Source organism: Balaenoptera musculus, chromosome 13, assembly GCF_009873245.2.
Source record: "Balaenoptera musculus isolate JJ_BM4_2016_0621 chromosome 13, mBalMus1.pri.v3, whole genome shotgun sequence".
Lineage (NCBI taxonomy): Eukaryota > Metazoa > Chordata > Mammalia > Artiodactyla > Balaenopteridae > Balaenoptera > Balaenoptera musculus.
Window position 1 is genome coordinate 72106114 of NC_045797.1, and position 14527 is coordinate 72120640.

A 14527-nucleotide genomic window follows, 5' to 3' on the forward strand; every position below is an offset into this window, starting at 1 on the left:
GCTTCAGTTTGAACAATGAAATCAAATTTCATTTTATTCTTTTTTCTTTTAATTTTTCTTAGAAATTGCTTGATTTGTTGGTAGATAAAAGCAACAATCTGGCAGTTGATCAACTTGAGAGATTATATTCTCTTCTTAGTCAGTGCATCTACCGTCACCGTAAAGATTATGACAAATCACAACTTACAGAGGTGAGTGCTTATTAGTTCATCTGTGGAATAAACAAATATGTGCTTTTACTTGTCCCAAAGAAAAGAGGAAAAAAAAAAGTTATTTTAGTCTAAATCTTTCACCAAGTAACTGAAGAGTGGTTTGAAGATTTAAGATTAGAAGCATCATTAAGAGTTACAAAAATGTACTCCCGGTACCATTTTGTCTCAGGACAGAAGTAATCTGGGATTCTTTGTTTATCAAAACACAGAGATTCATGGTTGGCAGATACACAGGTGAGCATGTCACAGCTCTCCCCTCCCTTACTTATCACTGACTTGACCGATTAAGCATATCACTTGGGCCTATTGAATGTGAGCATGGCCTCACGGTCCGTGTTACCACTGCTCCCTAGGCAGCCACTGCTGGTTAAAAGGAGTTGGCATGGGCCATGAGACTTACTGGCCACCCTATTAATGATTGGAAGAGAACTTAGAAGTCATCTCATTTAATCAGATCCAGTCCTGTGAAATAACCACATGAAGGAGTGGTTGTCCTTGCGCTTAGACACTTTAGAGGTGAACCATTCGCTTTCTGGACAACTCTGGGCCATAAGAAAGTTTTTTATAAATACGAGCTTATATCTCTATTCATATAATTTACATGATTAAGTCACACTTCTTTTTGAGGTCATCTGAGCAAATAAAATAAGACAAAAGTCTCTGCTCTCAAGAAGTATTTCTAGTAAAAGATTTGTGTGTAGAGGATGTGATTATTTTGCATGTGTAATAAAGAATATAAGCATACCTTGCTTTATTGCACTGTGCAGATATTGCGTTCTTTGCAAATTGAAGGTTTGTGTCAACACCGCCATTTTCCAGCAGCATTTGCTCACTTCGTGCTTCTGTGTTAACATTTTGGTAATTCTTGCAATATTTCAGACATTTTCATTATTGTATTTGTTATGGTGATCTGTGATTAGTGATTTTTTTAAAATAAATTTATTTATTTATTCATTTATTTATTTACTTATTTATGGCTGTGTTGGTTTTTTGTTGCTGCCCGCGGGCTTTCTCTAGTTGCGGCGAGTGGGGGCTACTCTTCGTTGCAGTGCGCGGGCTTCTCATTGCAGTGGCTTCTCTTGTCACGGAGCACGGGCTCTAGGTGCGTGGGCTTCAGTAGTTGTGGCCCGCGGACTCCAGTAGTTGTGGCTCACGGGCTCTAGAGTGTAGGCTCAGTAGTTGTGGCGCATGGGCTTAGTTGCTCTGTGGCATGTGGGATCTTCCTGGACCAGGGCTCGAACCCATGTCCCCTGCATTGGCAGGTGGATTCTTAACCACTGTGCCACCAGGGAAGTCCCTGTGATTAGTGATCTTTGATGTTATTGCAAAAAGATTACGACTTGCTGAAGGCCCAGATGATGGTTAGCATTTTTTTAAGAAATTTTTTAAAGCATTTTTAAAATTAAGGTGTATATACATTGTTCTTTAGACATAATGCCATTACACAGTATAGTGTAAACATAACTTTTATATGCACCGGGAAACTAAATAATTTGTATGATTTACTTTATTTGCTTTCGTCTGGAACGTAACATCTCGGGGGTATGCCTGTATTGGACCTGAATCAAAGCAAGAGAGCATTTAAAAGTTACTTTGTAATCACATTTTTATGAGTCACATTTTTACGAATCTATACTGACCTTATACAATATGTAGAAATAACAGAAATAAAAACGTCACCCATATCCCACCAGTTAGAGGAAACTAATCAGCGTTAATCTTTTAGAATATCTTCCATCCTTTAAAAATGTCTAGATGTACATAATGTGTATAAAAGTGTGAATATATATTTAAAAATTGGGATAGTATTGGATATTGTATTTTATGACAGAGCTTTTCTCCTACTCAGTAACATGATGAAACATTTAGCAGAAGTAATTTTGGTCATTTATAAGAACTTTTTGATCAAATGATAATCTGTTAGTATGGCCTGTTAGTTCTGTAGAGAGGTAGGATATAATTTCTTTGGAGGTGTTTAAAGATGGAAGGGAAAACCAAATGTCTTAGTTTTTTTTTTTTAATTAATTTATTTATTTTTGGCTGCATTGGGTCTTCGTTTCTGTGCGAGGGCTTTCTCTAGTTGCGGCAAGTGGGGGCCACTCTTCATCGCGGTGCACGGGCCTCTCACTGTCGTGGCCTCTCTTGTTGCGGAGCACAGGCTCCAGATGCGCAGGCTCAGTAGTTGTGGCTCACGGGCCCAGTTGCTCTGCGGCATGTGGGATCTTCCCAGACCAGGGCTCAAACCCGTGTCCCCTGCATTGGCAGGCGGATTCTCAACCACTGCACCACCAGGGAAGCCCTTAGATGTATTTGACATTTGCCCATCTGAATGTAATGTGTGGGGTAGAGTTCTTTACTTTTTAAAAATTCTAGAACTTCTTTGTTCACATGCTTGACATTTGATGAGCGTGAATGGATTGAATACTCTTCAGCAGTTGAAACATCTTGCAGTATGGGTCTTGGAACCCTGTAATCTAGGGGTCTCATTTAGGAGAGAAGGAATCTATAGCAGAATCACCAGTGAGTGGCATTCCTGGTGTTGATGGCATCGACTCTTTCTGGCTTTTGTTTTTTTTTTTTTCTTTTTTAATTTCAGCTCTGATTGAAGTCAGTAGCACTGGGAGCAGGGTGCGTTCTACTTTGGGTACAAGTTTTATTATACTGAATACATTCATTTTGCTTTGGGAGTCAGTCGAATATAATGAGTCAGGAAGGGTGCAGGCTCTGGAGTGAGGCTACCTGTATTCAAATCCTGGCTGCTATTTTTAGCTGGCAGAGTGCTTATGCGTGTCAATTTCTTAGTACCGCATCCGGCACAGTAAGTACTCACCGTTGCTGGCATCATCCTCATTAGCCTAAATGTAAAACAGGAGGCATTTGGAAGTGTCTAGGGCAGATAGCCTTACACAGTAGCTATGGTATTGTAATCAGGAATATATTTAAAGCTTAACTTTGTATCTAAAATTCTTTATCTAGAAAGTTAATTTGAAGTGAATTTTTCTGTAATGCTTTTGTCTTTCCTTTAATAGATAACGTGTACTTTTTTCCCCCCTTATAGGAGATGGAAAGAACAGTTCATATGTTTGAGACATTCCTATGAACCTTTCAAGAAGAGTGGTTTATCCTCTCCAATCTGCTCCTGCCAGAGCAGTCTTCTGAGCCATTCAATTTCAAATCGCACCAATTATGTGCAGAGCCTTGGTGTAAAGTGCTCTCTCACTCATTCTTTCTCTCTGTTGAATTTGGTGCTATTGTCTCAGGTACCTGAAACCAACCAGCCTACAAGAACCAAACAGAACTTCAGAAACATGTTGTATTTTCCACAAATAAAAAATACAACCCCACAGATTGGAGATTTTGGTGCTACAGAAACTGCTCTCACTTCTGCTCCTCTTTTTGTGCACTCTCTTTTGGAGACCTCTCTTAGGGAGCAGACCAGCAAACACGAGGAAACTGGATGGGGCAGTTCTAAGTGTGTTGAATTGTTTAAACAGTGGGCAACCTGTACCCCCCCCCCGCCCCCCTTTTATCATATTTGTTTTTATTTTTTCTTCTGGGTAACGGACTGAAGCCTGTTTTAAAGTTGGCTATGGTATATTCTGGTGGGAAACTGAAGAAACTGGATAAAATTAGATTAGGCTCTTTAGAACTGCCTTTAATGTGCCTTTTTATTTGAGAAAGATAAGGCTAAACACAAGGATGGGCTTACTTGTAGCAGATGAATTAGAATGTTTTCTTTGGTCACAACCCTGAAAATAAGTTTTGATACTCTGTATCATTAAGAGGCAACCAGTGTTTTGGTATAAAATGCCTATCTTGTTTTCAAAACTCGATCAAGACAGTGGTTAAGCCACATAATATACTAAAATGGTAAGTTTTCCTGTATGGTCCGTTTCTGTTTAAGAAACATATAATAAAACAACAACAACAAAAAATTCACAGGCCATCAAAAAACACACCCTTTTTGGTATGGATGACAATGATGGTCAGAAAATAGAGTGACATTCTGTTTTCTTCTGTCAATGGCAGTTTAATAGTTATTCATGTTTGAGTTCCCCGAGAAGAATGATTTTCATGTATACTAAATTGTTACAGTTTTGGTTTAAAGCCAGGACTTGCCAAATGGACAGAAAAGAGAGGAATTTGTCAGAAGCTCCATAAAATTCATTTTCTATATGCATAGTTGCAAGTGAGCTCTGGTATGGTCCTTGAATAACAGTATTAATGTTTAAATCCCTTATCATAAGCTTACCTTCACAACTATTCATTTTGATTGGAACCCGTTTTGGATCTTGTTAAGCGATTTCTGTGACTTGTACTTATCTAAAATTAATTATGGGTTACTAGTTTTACACAAACTTTCTACAAATTCCGAGACACAGTCTAGGCAGTTGCAAAGAGACAAAGGGAGTGCAGTGACATTTTTTATCAGATGATTTTTAAACAAAAAAGTAGAAAATTTTGACAAGTTTTCTTGGTATCTTCATTCATTATAGCTGTTAGCTGCAGGTGTGTCTTTACAATATATGCAACACATGTAGTTTGGGTTTTAATTAGAGCAAACGGTCTTGGACTACTGCAGAGATACTGAGCTACCTCAGCTTTTTGTATTTTAGTTACCAACAGTGTCTACAGAGTTCTGTATTCACTTTGCCACCGTTTACATGCTGAAGCTAAGGTACTTGTCTCCTCGTCTCTGGCTTTGTAGGGTGCTGGACGCCAGCGCAGAAAGCACACTTTGGCCAAGGCTACTGCAGTAATCTGAAGTGCTTCTTTGCATTTACATTAACATTTTATGCCTTCTAATTCTAGTTTAATTTTTAAATAATGCCACTTGTTTTCTTTATACCTAGGAAGTTTTCATAATATTCAGTTAGTCATATATAATTCAAGATACTACCCATGTAGACACACTGTATTTTAAGGTGGGCAAGTGCGATTAACGATGAACCAATTTTAAAGGGGAGGTTATTTGAAACCTCTAATTTGATTATTGGGAGGATTTTCATGCTTACTTTAGTATTTATTACCATCATACCAGTTCAAGCTATTTTACAGTCTAATACATTAGCATTTTGTATTTTGATGGAAATTGTTACAGAATTTAAAGATTTGATGAAATAAGATGTAGCAGATTTTTTGTAGCAAGTTTCTGGTAAAAGGGTTTTTTGCAAGTCTCAGGTTCTTGCTGCACTATTTTTCTTTAAATATTTATTCCAGTTACTCTAATTCAGAAGCATTCTGTTCAAGTAACAGCAGCACTTGTGAATGGAAAAAAAATGCATATGTTCTTAGTAGTTTACTAAATTTGTACAAGTTAATTAAGATCTTAGCCATCAGTGAGTTTGACAAGGGAAATTTATTTCTGTTTAGCATTAAAATGCTTCCAAAAGATCAAGTTTTTTAATTTTAACCTTGATATAGATGGAGAAATAGGAGGCAACCTCAGTATGATAGGAACTGCCACTTTGAACAGTTTAGGTCTTAAAGAGAAAGCCAATCTAATGCCAAGGGGAGAAAAATGAGGTGAAATTGTACCAACTCCTCTGGCCCCTTTCCCCCCACATACTATACCAGTTTTTCTTATTTTACAGATATCTGGTGGTTCTATAGTTTAAAGCAGCTTGTGAAATTATCCAAGTGGACTCAATTTTGTTTACCTTTCTGTAAGTTCTTAATTTTTACCTTATAGCATTGGCAAAAATATGTACAAATTGACCTCTGTTCTTATTTCCTATTGTGAGCATTATAAATGATAAGCTCCTGTGTAAAACCTTGCTCTCAGATCACTAAAATATGTATCACGGCACAGCCCAACAATAGTTAATGCTCAGCTGTGGGGACCATAGGAGCCTTTCGAAGATGATGGAACCGCACTAGGGTTGAAACTGATGGCTGTGGAATTGTGTTTTTGAGCTTGAATCTCACCTGTGATTAATTTTTTTTTGTTTGTTTTATGTCCTTTCGTGACTTGATTTTTCTCATATGCCAATGTATTTGTAGGTTTACTGGATTTTATTTTTAGGGAGTGGGGTGGTAATATCTTCCCATTTTTTGATTAAGTTGGTTCAGCTATGGTGCTATTCGGTAGGTATCTTCAGTGTCAGGTCCCGTAGCTGAATGCCATTGTTATTATAATTATTATTTGTAATCACATTGTAAGCTTGAATTTGGACTTGTACCTACATCTTTTGTATTTTGTACATTTGGTTATTTAGACTTTGGGAGTCCTCTTTGGTTTCAGTCATGTATGTCTACTTTGCAGATTAAGTAGACTTCATCAACTATGGTCTGTTTTGGGTTTGTAGTTTAATTTAGAATTGTGTTAAGTTGATATTTTGCATCTGACTTCATTTTACATTAGTTTGAAATAAATTATTTAATTTTTGAATTCTGGAATTTTGAACATTTACTGTAATTTGTAATATAACTGCTGTGAAATACTTGAATAAAGATGACAAGAAAAACATGTCTTTCTTTAGCTTAATTATGATTACTGTTGGCTGCAAATGCAATGCTGCTTTTCTAGCTGAACTCATTTTGTAGCTAGGGCGTATTGATGTTTATTAAGCACGCCAAAAATCTTGTTATATGATTCTTTTAGATTTTAGTAGCCCTCAGTATTTTTTATCTAAAAGTTTTTCTGTTGAGAAAGTGTGGTTTTAACTTCAGTTGAAGATTGTCTAAAAGTCGTTGTATAGAAGCAAATGGATTACTTCTGAAATTTGTTTTTCTAATTGGAAGACTATGCTACAATATATGATCAGGTAGTATGGTTCACTTATTCTATACTGTTTTCTCTTTGATCAGGTAGTTATCAGTGTATTTTGAACAATACATAGAATTTAAATGTAGAGAGAGATTTCATACCAGAATTTTGAGGGGCTTGTTGCTTTAAGCAAATAGAATGTTCTTGGCTTTAGATTGCCCATGTTTCTGCTGTCTGCCGTGAGACACCTTTTCATGTCCCAAGATTAGTATACTAATCTTCCTGTATATAAATCTTTAATTTTCTCTTTTTCCTTTTTTTCTTTTTCACAGTAAAAAGGAACTGTTTGAATTTGAGTAAGACTTTGTTTTTCTTGGTTTTATAGATTGTATAATTTTTACTTTTTTTTTTTTTTAATATTCATTCATTTACCTATCTATTTTTGGCTGCATTGGGTCCCAGCAGCGGCACACAGGATCCCTTGTTGCAGCGCACGGACTTCTCTCTGGTTGTGGTACATGGGCTCCAGAGCACGTGGGCTCTGTAATTGTGGCATGTGGGCTCAGTAGTTGTGGCACACAGGCCTGGCTGCCCCGCAGCATGTGGGATCCCAGTTCCCCGACCAGGGATGAAACCCACGTCCCCTGCATTGGAAGGTGGACTCTCAACCACTGGACCACCAGGGAAGTCCCTAATTTTTACTTTTGATTGTCTATATCAAAAGACTGGTAATGATAAACCTGGGAAACAGATTTTTTTAAACCTTTATCTGGGCTCCTGGTGGCGCAGTGGTTAAGAATCCGCCTGCCAATGCAGGGGACACGGGTTCGAGCCCCGGTCCGGGAAGATCCCACATGCTGCGGAGCAACTAAGCCCTTGCGCCACAACTACTGAGCCTGTGCTCTAGAGCCCGTGAGCCACAACTACTGAGCCCGCATGCCACAACTACTGAAGCCCGCGCACCTAGAGCCCGTGCTCCACAACAAGAGAAGCCACTGCAATGAGAAGCCCACGCAGCACAGCAAAGAGTGGCCCCTGCTCGCTGCAACTAGAAAAAGCCTGTGTGCAGCAACGAAGACCCAACGCAGCCAAAAATACATACATAAATAAATAAATTTATTAAAAAAAATAAAGCTTTATCTGAATGCTTAGAGAGTTTATAATTGCATTTGAGTCTCAGTCAAGTTTTGAGGGCTCCAAGGATGAAGCTGGGTTTATGTATCCAGTTTTAGTTTCCATTGGACTCAAAGCTACAGTAAAGTGAGAGACTAATTTTTTTTTTTAATTAATTAATTAATTTATTTTTGGCTGTGTTGGGTCTTTGTTTCTGTGCGAGGGCTTTCTCCAGTTGCGGCAAGCGGGGGCCACTCTTCATCGCGGTGCGCCGGCCTCCCACCACTGTGGCCTCTCTTGTTGTGGAGCACAGACTCCAGACGTGCAGGCTCAGTAGTTGCTCACGGGCCTAGTTGCTCCGCGGCATGCGGGATCCTCCCAGACCAGGGCTCGAACCCGTGTCCCCTACATTGGCAGGCGGACTCTCAACCACTGCGCCACCAGGGAAGCCCGAGAGACTAATCTTTAAGTACCTACTTCATTTTATCCCTATGCCCAAACACCTGAAAATTTACCTCTTGGCTATTTTTTAAAATACAAATTCCCTCTCTTACCCACACAGTCATATGTCTGTTATGTCCTAGGCACTATGCTAGACATATGTGATACACAGGTGACATATTCTCTATCCTTAAGGAGCTTATAGTCTGCTAGGGGCGGTTGGTACAAATACTAGTAGTAATGATTCAGTGGGTTAAGGGCTGTAATAGAAGGAACACAGTGTTGTTCAGAGTTCTAAGAAGGGAACCAATTAATTCTGTTTAGGAATGGAGGCAATGAGGGAAGCCTTCTGAGGGAGCTGGCATTTTATTTGCCCTTTGCCTCTACCTGGCTTTTCTACAGTCTAGTCCCACTTTACCAAAACTTTTTCTTAGTTGCTTGTGACCCTTCATATTATATCGTATCACTTTCACCACCTGGAGTATCTTTATGTGTTGAAATCTTGCTCATATTTCAGGAGTGGGCCTAGATTCTACACCAATAAATCTCCCGTACGGTATCATTCATCCTCAGAACTTAGCTGTATTTTGTACTGTGTAACATAGTAAATTACTAGTGTTATGTAAATCTTAGTAATTTATTCACGTGGGAAAGGGGATACAAAAGAAGTATTATATTTTATATTCCTTGCAGGAATTTAAAACAATGCTGGACGCATAGAAAATGCCTAATTCTTTTTGGTTTAATTGACATAGAAAGCTGAAACGTCTAAATCATCCTTTCATAGATTCAACAAATACACAGTAAGTGCCTACTGTATGCCAGGCACTGTTGCAGGAGTTGGAAATAAAGCAGCCAAAAAAACCCCAGAAAAAGTCCCTGTCTTCATGGAGCTTAAGTTCTTTTAGATGTAATGTGCCAGATTTCTGTCATGGTTGATCAGGGTTCAAACTATTTTTTTAAAGTGTTCTTTCTTTAAGCATTGCATGAAGCACTTTTGTTAAAAATTTGCCAAGAACTCTCCTTTTTCCTTTTTGCTTTTCTTACATTTTCCATCTTATGAATAAAACCATGTCCATCAAGTATCCAAATCCTGTCATCCTAAATTTTATCCTCTTTATGGTGCATCTCATTCTAATCATGCAGCATGTTCTGTTGATTTTTTTCTCCCTCTAAACTTGTCAAATATCCATCACCCCTTCTCCATCTTCATTGCAGCTGACTTAGTTTGGGCACTAATCCTTTAGTTTGGACTAGCGTAAAAGTCATCAATTTGAGGGAAAGTAAACATGGTCAAGACATCGTGTCTATCTTCAATGAGATTGTTATAACATACTTATATCACATTTACTAGGTGCCAGGGACTGTTCTAAGTATTTTACAAATACAGATAGACACTTTAATCCTATGAGAACCTTATGAGATAAGTTATTATTATCCTCATTTTACAGGCCAGGAAACTGAGACATAAAGTAATTTGCCCAAGGTCACACAGCCAGGATTCAAAGGCAGTCTGGCTCCAGAGTTGATGCTCTTAATCACTATGCTTGACTTCTTGTATGGGTAGACGGACACACAAACGTCATTTCAGTGTAACATGGCATGTGTGACAGTTGAGTTCTGCATAAGGCACTGTAGGTGTACAGAGGAAGAGCATGTAGCCCAACCTCCGAGAAGCCTTCCTGAGAAACCTGATGCCTGAGCTGAGGCATCAGGATAGCAAAGGCCTTCCAGGCAGAAGGAACAACAGAAGCACAGATTGAGAAGTGAAATAGCATGACAGCTGCAAGGGAAAGTACAAGCAGTTCCGTGTCACTACAGGTCAAAATTTATTTAACAAATTAATTTGAGCAACTGCCACTTGCCAAGCACAGTTCTTGGCATTAGAGTTACAGCTGAGGACAGGACAGCAAGGTCCTGCTTCTCTTGGAGCTTACAGTTCAGTGGGCAAGGAGTAAACAAGATGTTATCTAGTAGTGGCCAATGCCTGGGTGACAGTATGTCTACTGGCATCACCCTGTAGTAGTAATAGCAAACATCTGCGTGTTAGGTACTATTTTAAGAATTAACCATTTAATTATCACAGCAATTATATGAGGTAAGAACTGTCATTGGTTCCGCTTAACAGAAGGGGAAACTGAAATAAGGAGTTGGTTAAGCAACTTGCCCGAGGTTACACAGCTAATGAGTGTTAGCTGGGGTTCTGTCTTGTGTCGCTTCAGCGCTTGGATTCTTATCTATCATTAAGGTGAAAGAGAAATTCACTTGCCCTTATTCAAGTTTTTCTCCCTTATTAATAAACATTTTTTAAACTACAAAATACTACAGAGAATAATATAGTGTGCATATTCCCACCATCCAGAATTAAATGCTAACAGTTTGTCATAATTGATTTTGTTCTTTTTTTAAAGAAAAAAAAAATTCTGGATAAGGTTGAAATTCCCTTTCTACTCCTCCCCAGTCCCATTCCTTTTCTTTCTTGCCCAGAGGGAGCCACTTTGATGCCTTTGATGAACATCTTTCTTGTCTGTGTTTTTAATTTATTATTTGAGAAGGTAATAGTATGGGTGCTGAAGCCAGACTGAGTTTGAATCCTAGGTATGTCCATCCTTGGCTCTGTGACATTCTGCAAGTTATTTCACCTGTCTGCACGTCAGTCTATTTGTAACATGGAGGATAATGATAGCACTAAGCCCACGATGGTTATTGTGAGGATTATGTATTTGAGTCAACATATGTAAAGCACTTGGAACAGTACCAGGCACATAGTAAATGTTCAATAATTCTTAGTCATTACTGCTCTGATTATACAAATATTATATTTGTATGTACCCATAAAAATGGTTTTGGTTTTTAAAAAATGTATGTAAATGGAATTATTTTACATCTTGCTTTAAAATTTATTTTTAAATTGGAAATGCAGATATGTAGTTTAAAGGATAAAGTAGGTCTAGAAGCCTTGTTATACAAACCAGCAATCCCCTGATTTCCCCTCCTTCCCACAAAGAGAAAGTCTCCCCAGAGCCAATTGTTTTCAGCACCTGAAACTAATTATTTGGTATGCATCTCTGTATTTCTACATAATATTCTTATATGGCTGCTTTTTTATTTTCCAGTTTTTGCTGTTATCTTTTGATTTCCCACCCTGGAAGGGGACAGTCACACCTGCCACCGGCATACATCCACACTTCTTGTTTTCCTATCCTCCCAACTGGTTATCATTTTCATTAGATCATTATTCAGTATTTACATTATTGTAACTATGTAAAAACTATTGACAGCTGAGCTATTTAGTATATTATTTTCCTTTCCTGTACACTTTTTGGTTAATAAGTCTTTGTTATTCTTTGCCTAGTTTTCTATGTATTAACCACAACTGGTCCGCAAATTCATCCTCAGTAGTCCAACTCTCTTTTTGGTATCTTCAAACAAATAAGGTATGCTAGTGTTTCATCTTCTTGAGAAAATGTCTCCTGGAGCATTCTAACCTTTTCCAAATTTGCATTGGCATGTACCAAGGTCTTGCATAGCCATTTTCTTGGGACCTTATTCACTACCATCCTTTGCCTCTCTCTTCTTACTGTCATTTGTATCCTGTGTTGCTGTTGAGAAGTCCAATGTTATTCTGATCCTTGACTCATTTTCCTGATACTGTTTTCCTTTGCCAAAGCTTTTAGAATCTTCACTCTTTCCCTAATGTTCTGGAATTTCACAGACATGTCTGGGTAGGTGTCTGTGGGCTAGAAATCTGTGGGCTTCTCTACTCCGCAAACTCATGTCCTCATGTTCTGAGAAATTTTCCCGAGTTATTTCTTTATAATTTGCTCAGCTTTGTTTTCTTTGTTCTCCATTTCTAGAACTACTGTTACTCAGATATTGGCCTGCCTAGACTGTTCTCTAAATTCTGTAATTGCCTTTCAGGTTTTTATTTCTATATTTAATTTTTTTTAAAGCTATTTTGTTCCCTTGACTTTTTTAAAGTATCATTTTGTTATTGTTTCATGGATGCAAAATCAGCTCATCTCTCTGAGGATATTAATAACTACTTTTTCTTCCTTAGTTTTTCTTCTACCTGCATAGACTCTTTCCTCCAAGTTGCTTTTCTTCTTTGTTTTAGCCCCTGTTTAGTATTACAGTCTTTTTTCAAATGTTTGGTAATTCTTTGTTATCTGCTCCTATTTAAGAGTGGGAGACTAAAAAGCCACTTTCAGAACATAGGGAAAGTCAGTCCAGATAGGAGTGTAACAGCCTTCTCTGGGAAATACCATCAGCCCAACAGGAAAAAAGCTAAAGATAATAACATTTGGGGATCCTTTATGAAACCATCTAGCCAGAGCACCTGCCAGAGTTGTATGGATTGGAAATAATAAATACAAAGTTGGATAAATGTAGGCTACTTTAATATTCTCTATTCTTTCAAGAACTGACCCTGAAACTGTGGTTTTGTTGGTTATCCAACAGAAGTTTCTTAGAAGGAATGCCTTCGTTTTTAGATTATTTTTACAAATCATTTTGAGATTTTTGAATAATCATTTGTACTCCTTTTGTTTGCTCCCATCTTTGCCCTCCTAACCTCATTTTCCTTTCATTAGGCCAGTGTATTAGCTAGAAGAAATCAGAGGGAATTAAAGTGTTCTATGGAAGATTTTGCACTGGGGGCTTTTCCCTCCTTCAGGAACAACAGTTATCTTCAGAGTGAGTGCTTGGAGGTGATGGAGTCAGGCTTTCTCCTTTTCTTTGACTTTTATTAACGCCAACTGTTTACCTGACAGCACCTCTTGTTCCAGAATCAGAAATGATTGGTCTGTGTAGGACCATTTGGGCTAATAGTCCTACCATTTGATGAATGGCTAATGTGGCAGGTCTGAAAGGTCACACACTAAAAGTCATGACACCCTGATTTTCTTACTGGAATTTTTATTTCTTTCTGAAATTCTGGCTATTTAGAACTCTTTCGGGTCAGTGTTTTGATTAACAGAAGAAGCATAGCTTCAGGGAAAGAAGTCCCATATTAGCTAATCCTCTCCTCCTCATCCCTGATGAGTTTCAAGCCAAGAAAGATGAAAGAAGCCTGGACTGGAGAAAAAAAGGTGAGTAAAGCAGAAAAACGTTTAGTGTTTTTCTTACATATGTGATGTCTTTTACAAGTTAAACAAAAATTTATCTTGGCCTTTCCCCCACTAGCCATTTACTGGAGATAAGGAAGTTAGGATGTGACGATCCCATCCAGGTACCCATTACAGCAGTGTGTTTAATATCACACAGCATTGTGGATTAATCACTAGTGAGTTGCTAACAAAGTTTTGAATTTAATAGGCCAACATTTTTTTGGGTTGTACTGGTTTTGGGAGGTAAGGGTCAAAAAGGCAGTTTGGAAGACTGTGAGTAGACTTGTTTAGAATTAAAGCTATATATATATATATGGAAGTATAGTGGAAGATAAAGCTGTGTGTGTAGTTTGGGGTCTTGTTATGGAGGACTAGGCTTAAGATATTTGTACTTTTTTATCATGTGACAATCCTTGAAAATTTTTGAACAACACCGTGGCATGTTGAAAATGGAACTTTAGAAATATTAATTTGCCAGATACATACAAAATAGAAAATTTCTTTCTTTAAGATATGTTGACTGCCTGTCATATGCCAAGTAAATGCTAGACACGGGAATTAAAAAGCTAGGTAAAACAGTCCCTGCCCTTGGAAATAAATATTCAGTAGAAGATGACATAGTAAGAGAAAAAAATGTTTTAAATTAGGTAAGTGCAGTGATAATGGTTTAGCTTAGGTGCCATTGGAGCATAGAGGAAGGGAACTCAACTCACCTAGGAATTCATAGGAGGTTCTTCAGGTGGATATGATATTTTAACAGCATCTCAAAAAGTGAAGGAATATATGCGGTAAAAAACTGGGGGAGAACATTCCAGGAAGAGGGAACAGTATAACAAAGGTATAGAGACAGAGGCAAACATGTTAAGTTCAGGCAACTATGGGCACTTCTAGTTTGCTCTTTCTAAAGCAAAGTAAAGAAAAAAATAGTATTAGTATTAGAGGTT

The 14527-nt window shown here is 38.0% G+C and overlaps 1 protein-coding gene across 2 annotated transcripts in view; it reads left to right on the top strand.

The window, feature by feature from the left end:
• Positions 1 to 7129, top strand: part of ATAD2B (ATPase family AAA domain containing 2B) — a 156266-nt gene extending 149137 nt beyond the window's left edge. For both annotated transcript variants that reach the window (XM_036872889.1, XM_036872891.1), the window contains exons 27-28: positions 63 to 191; positions 3271 to 7129. In XM_036872889.1, coding sequence (XP_036728784.1) covers positions 63 to 191; positions 3271 to 3312 — 171 coding nt within the window. In that variant the 3' untranslated portion in view covers positions 3313 to 7129. The remainder of the gene's footprint in view (positions 1 to 62; positions 192 to 3270) is intronic.
• Positions 7130 to 14527: the final 7398 nt, after the last annotated feature.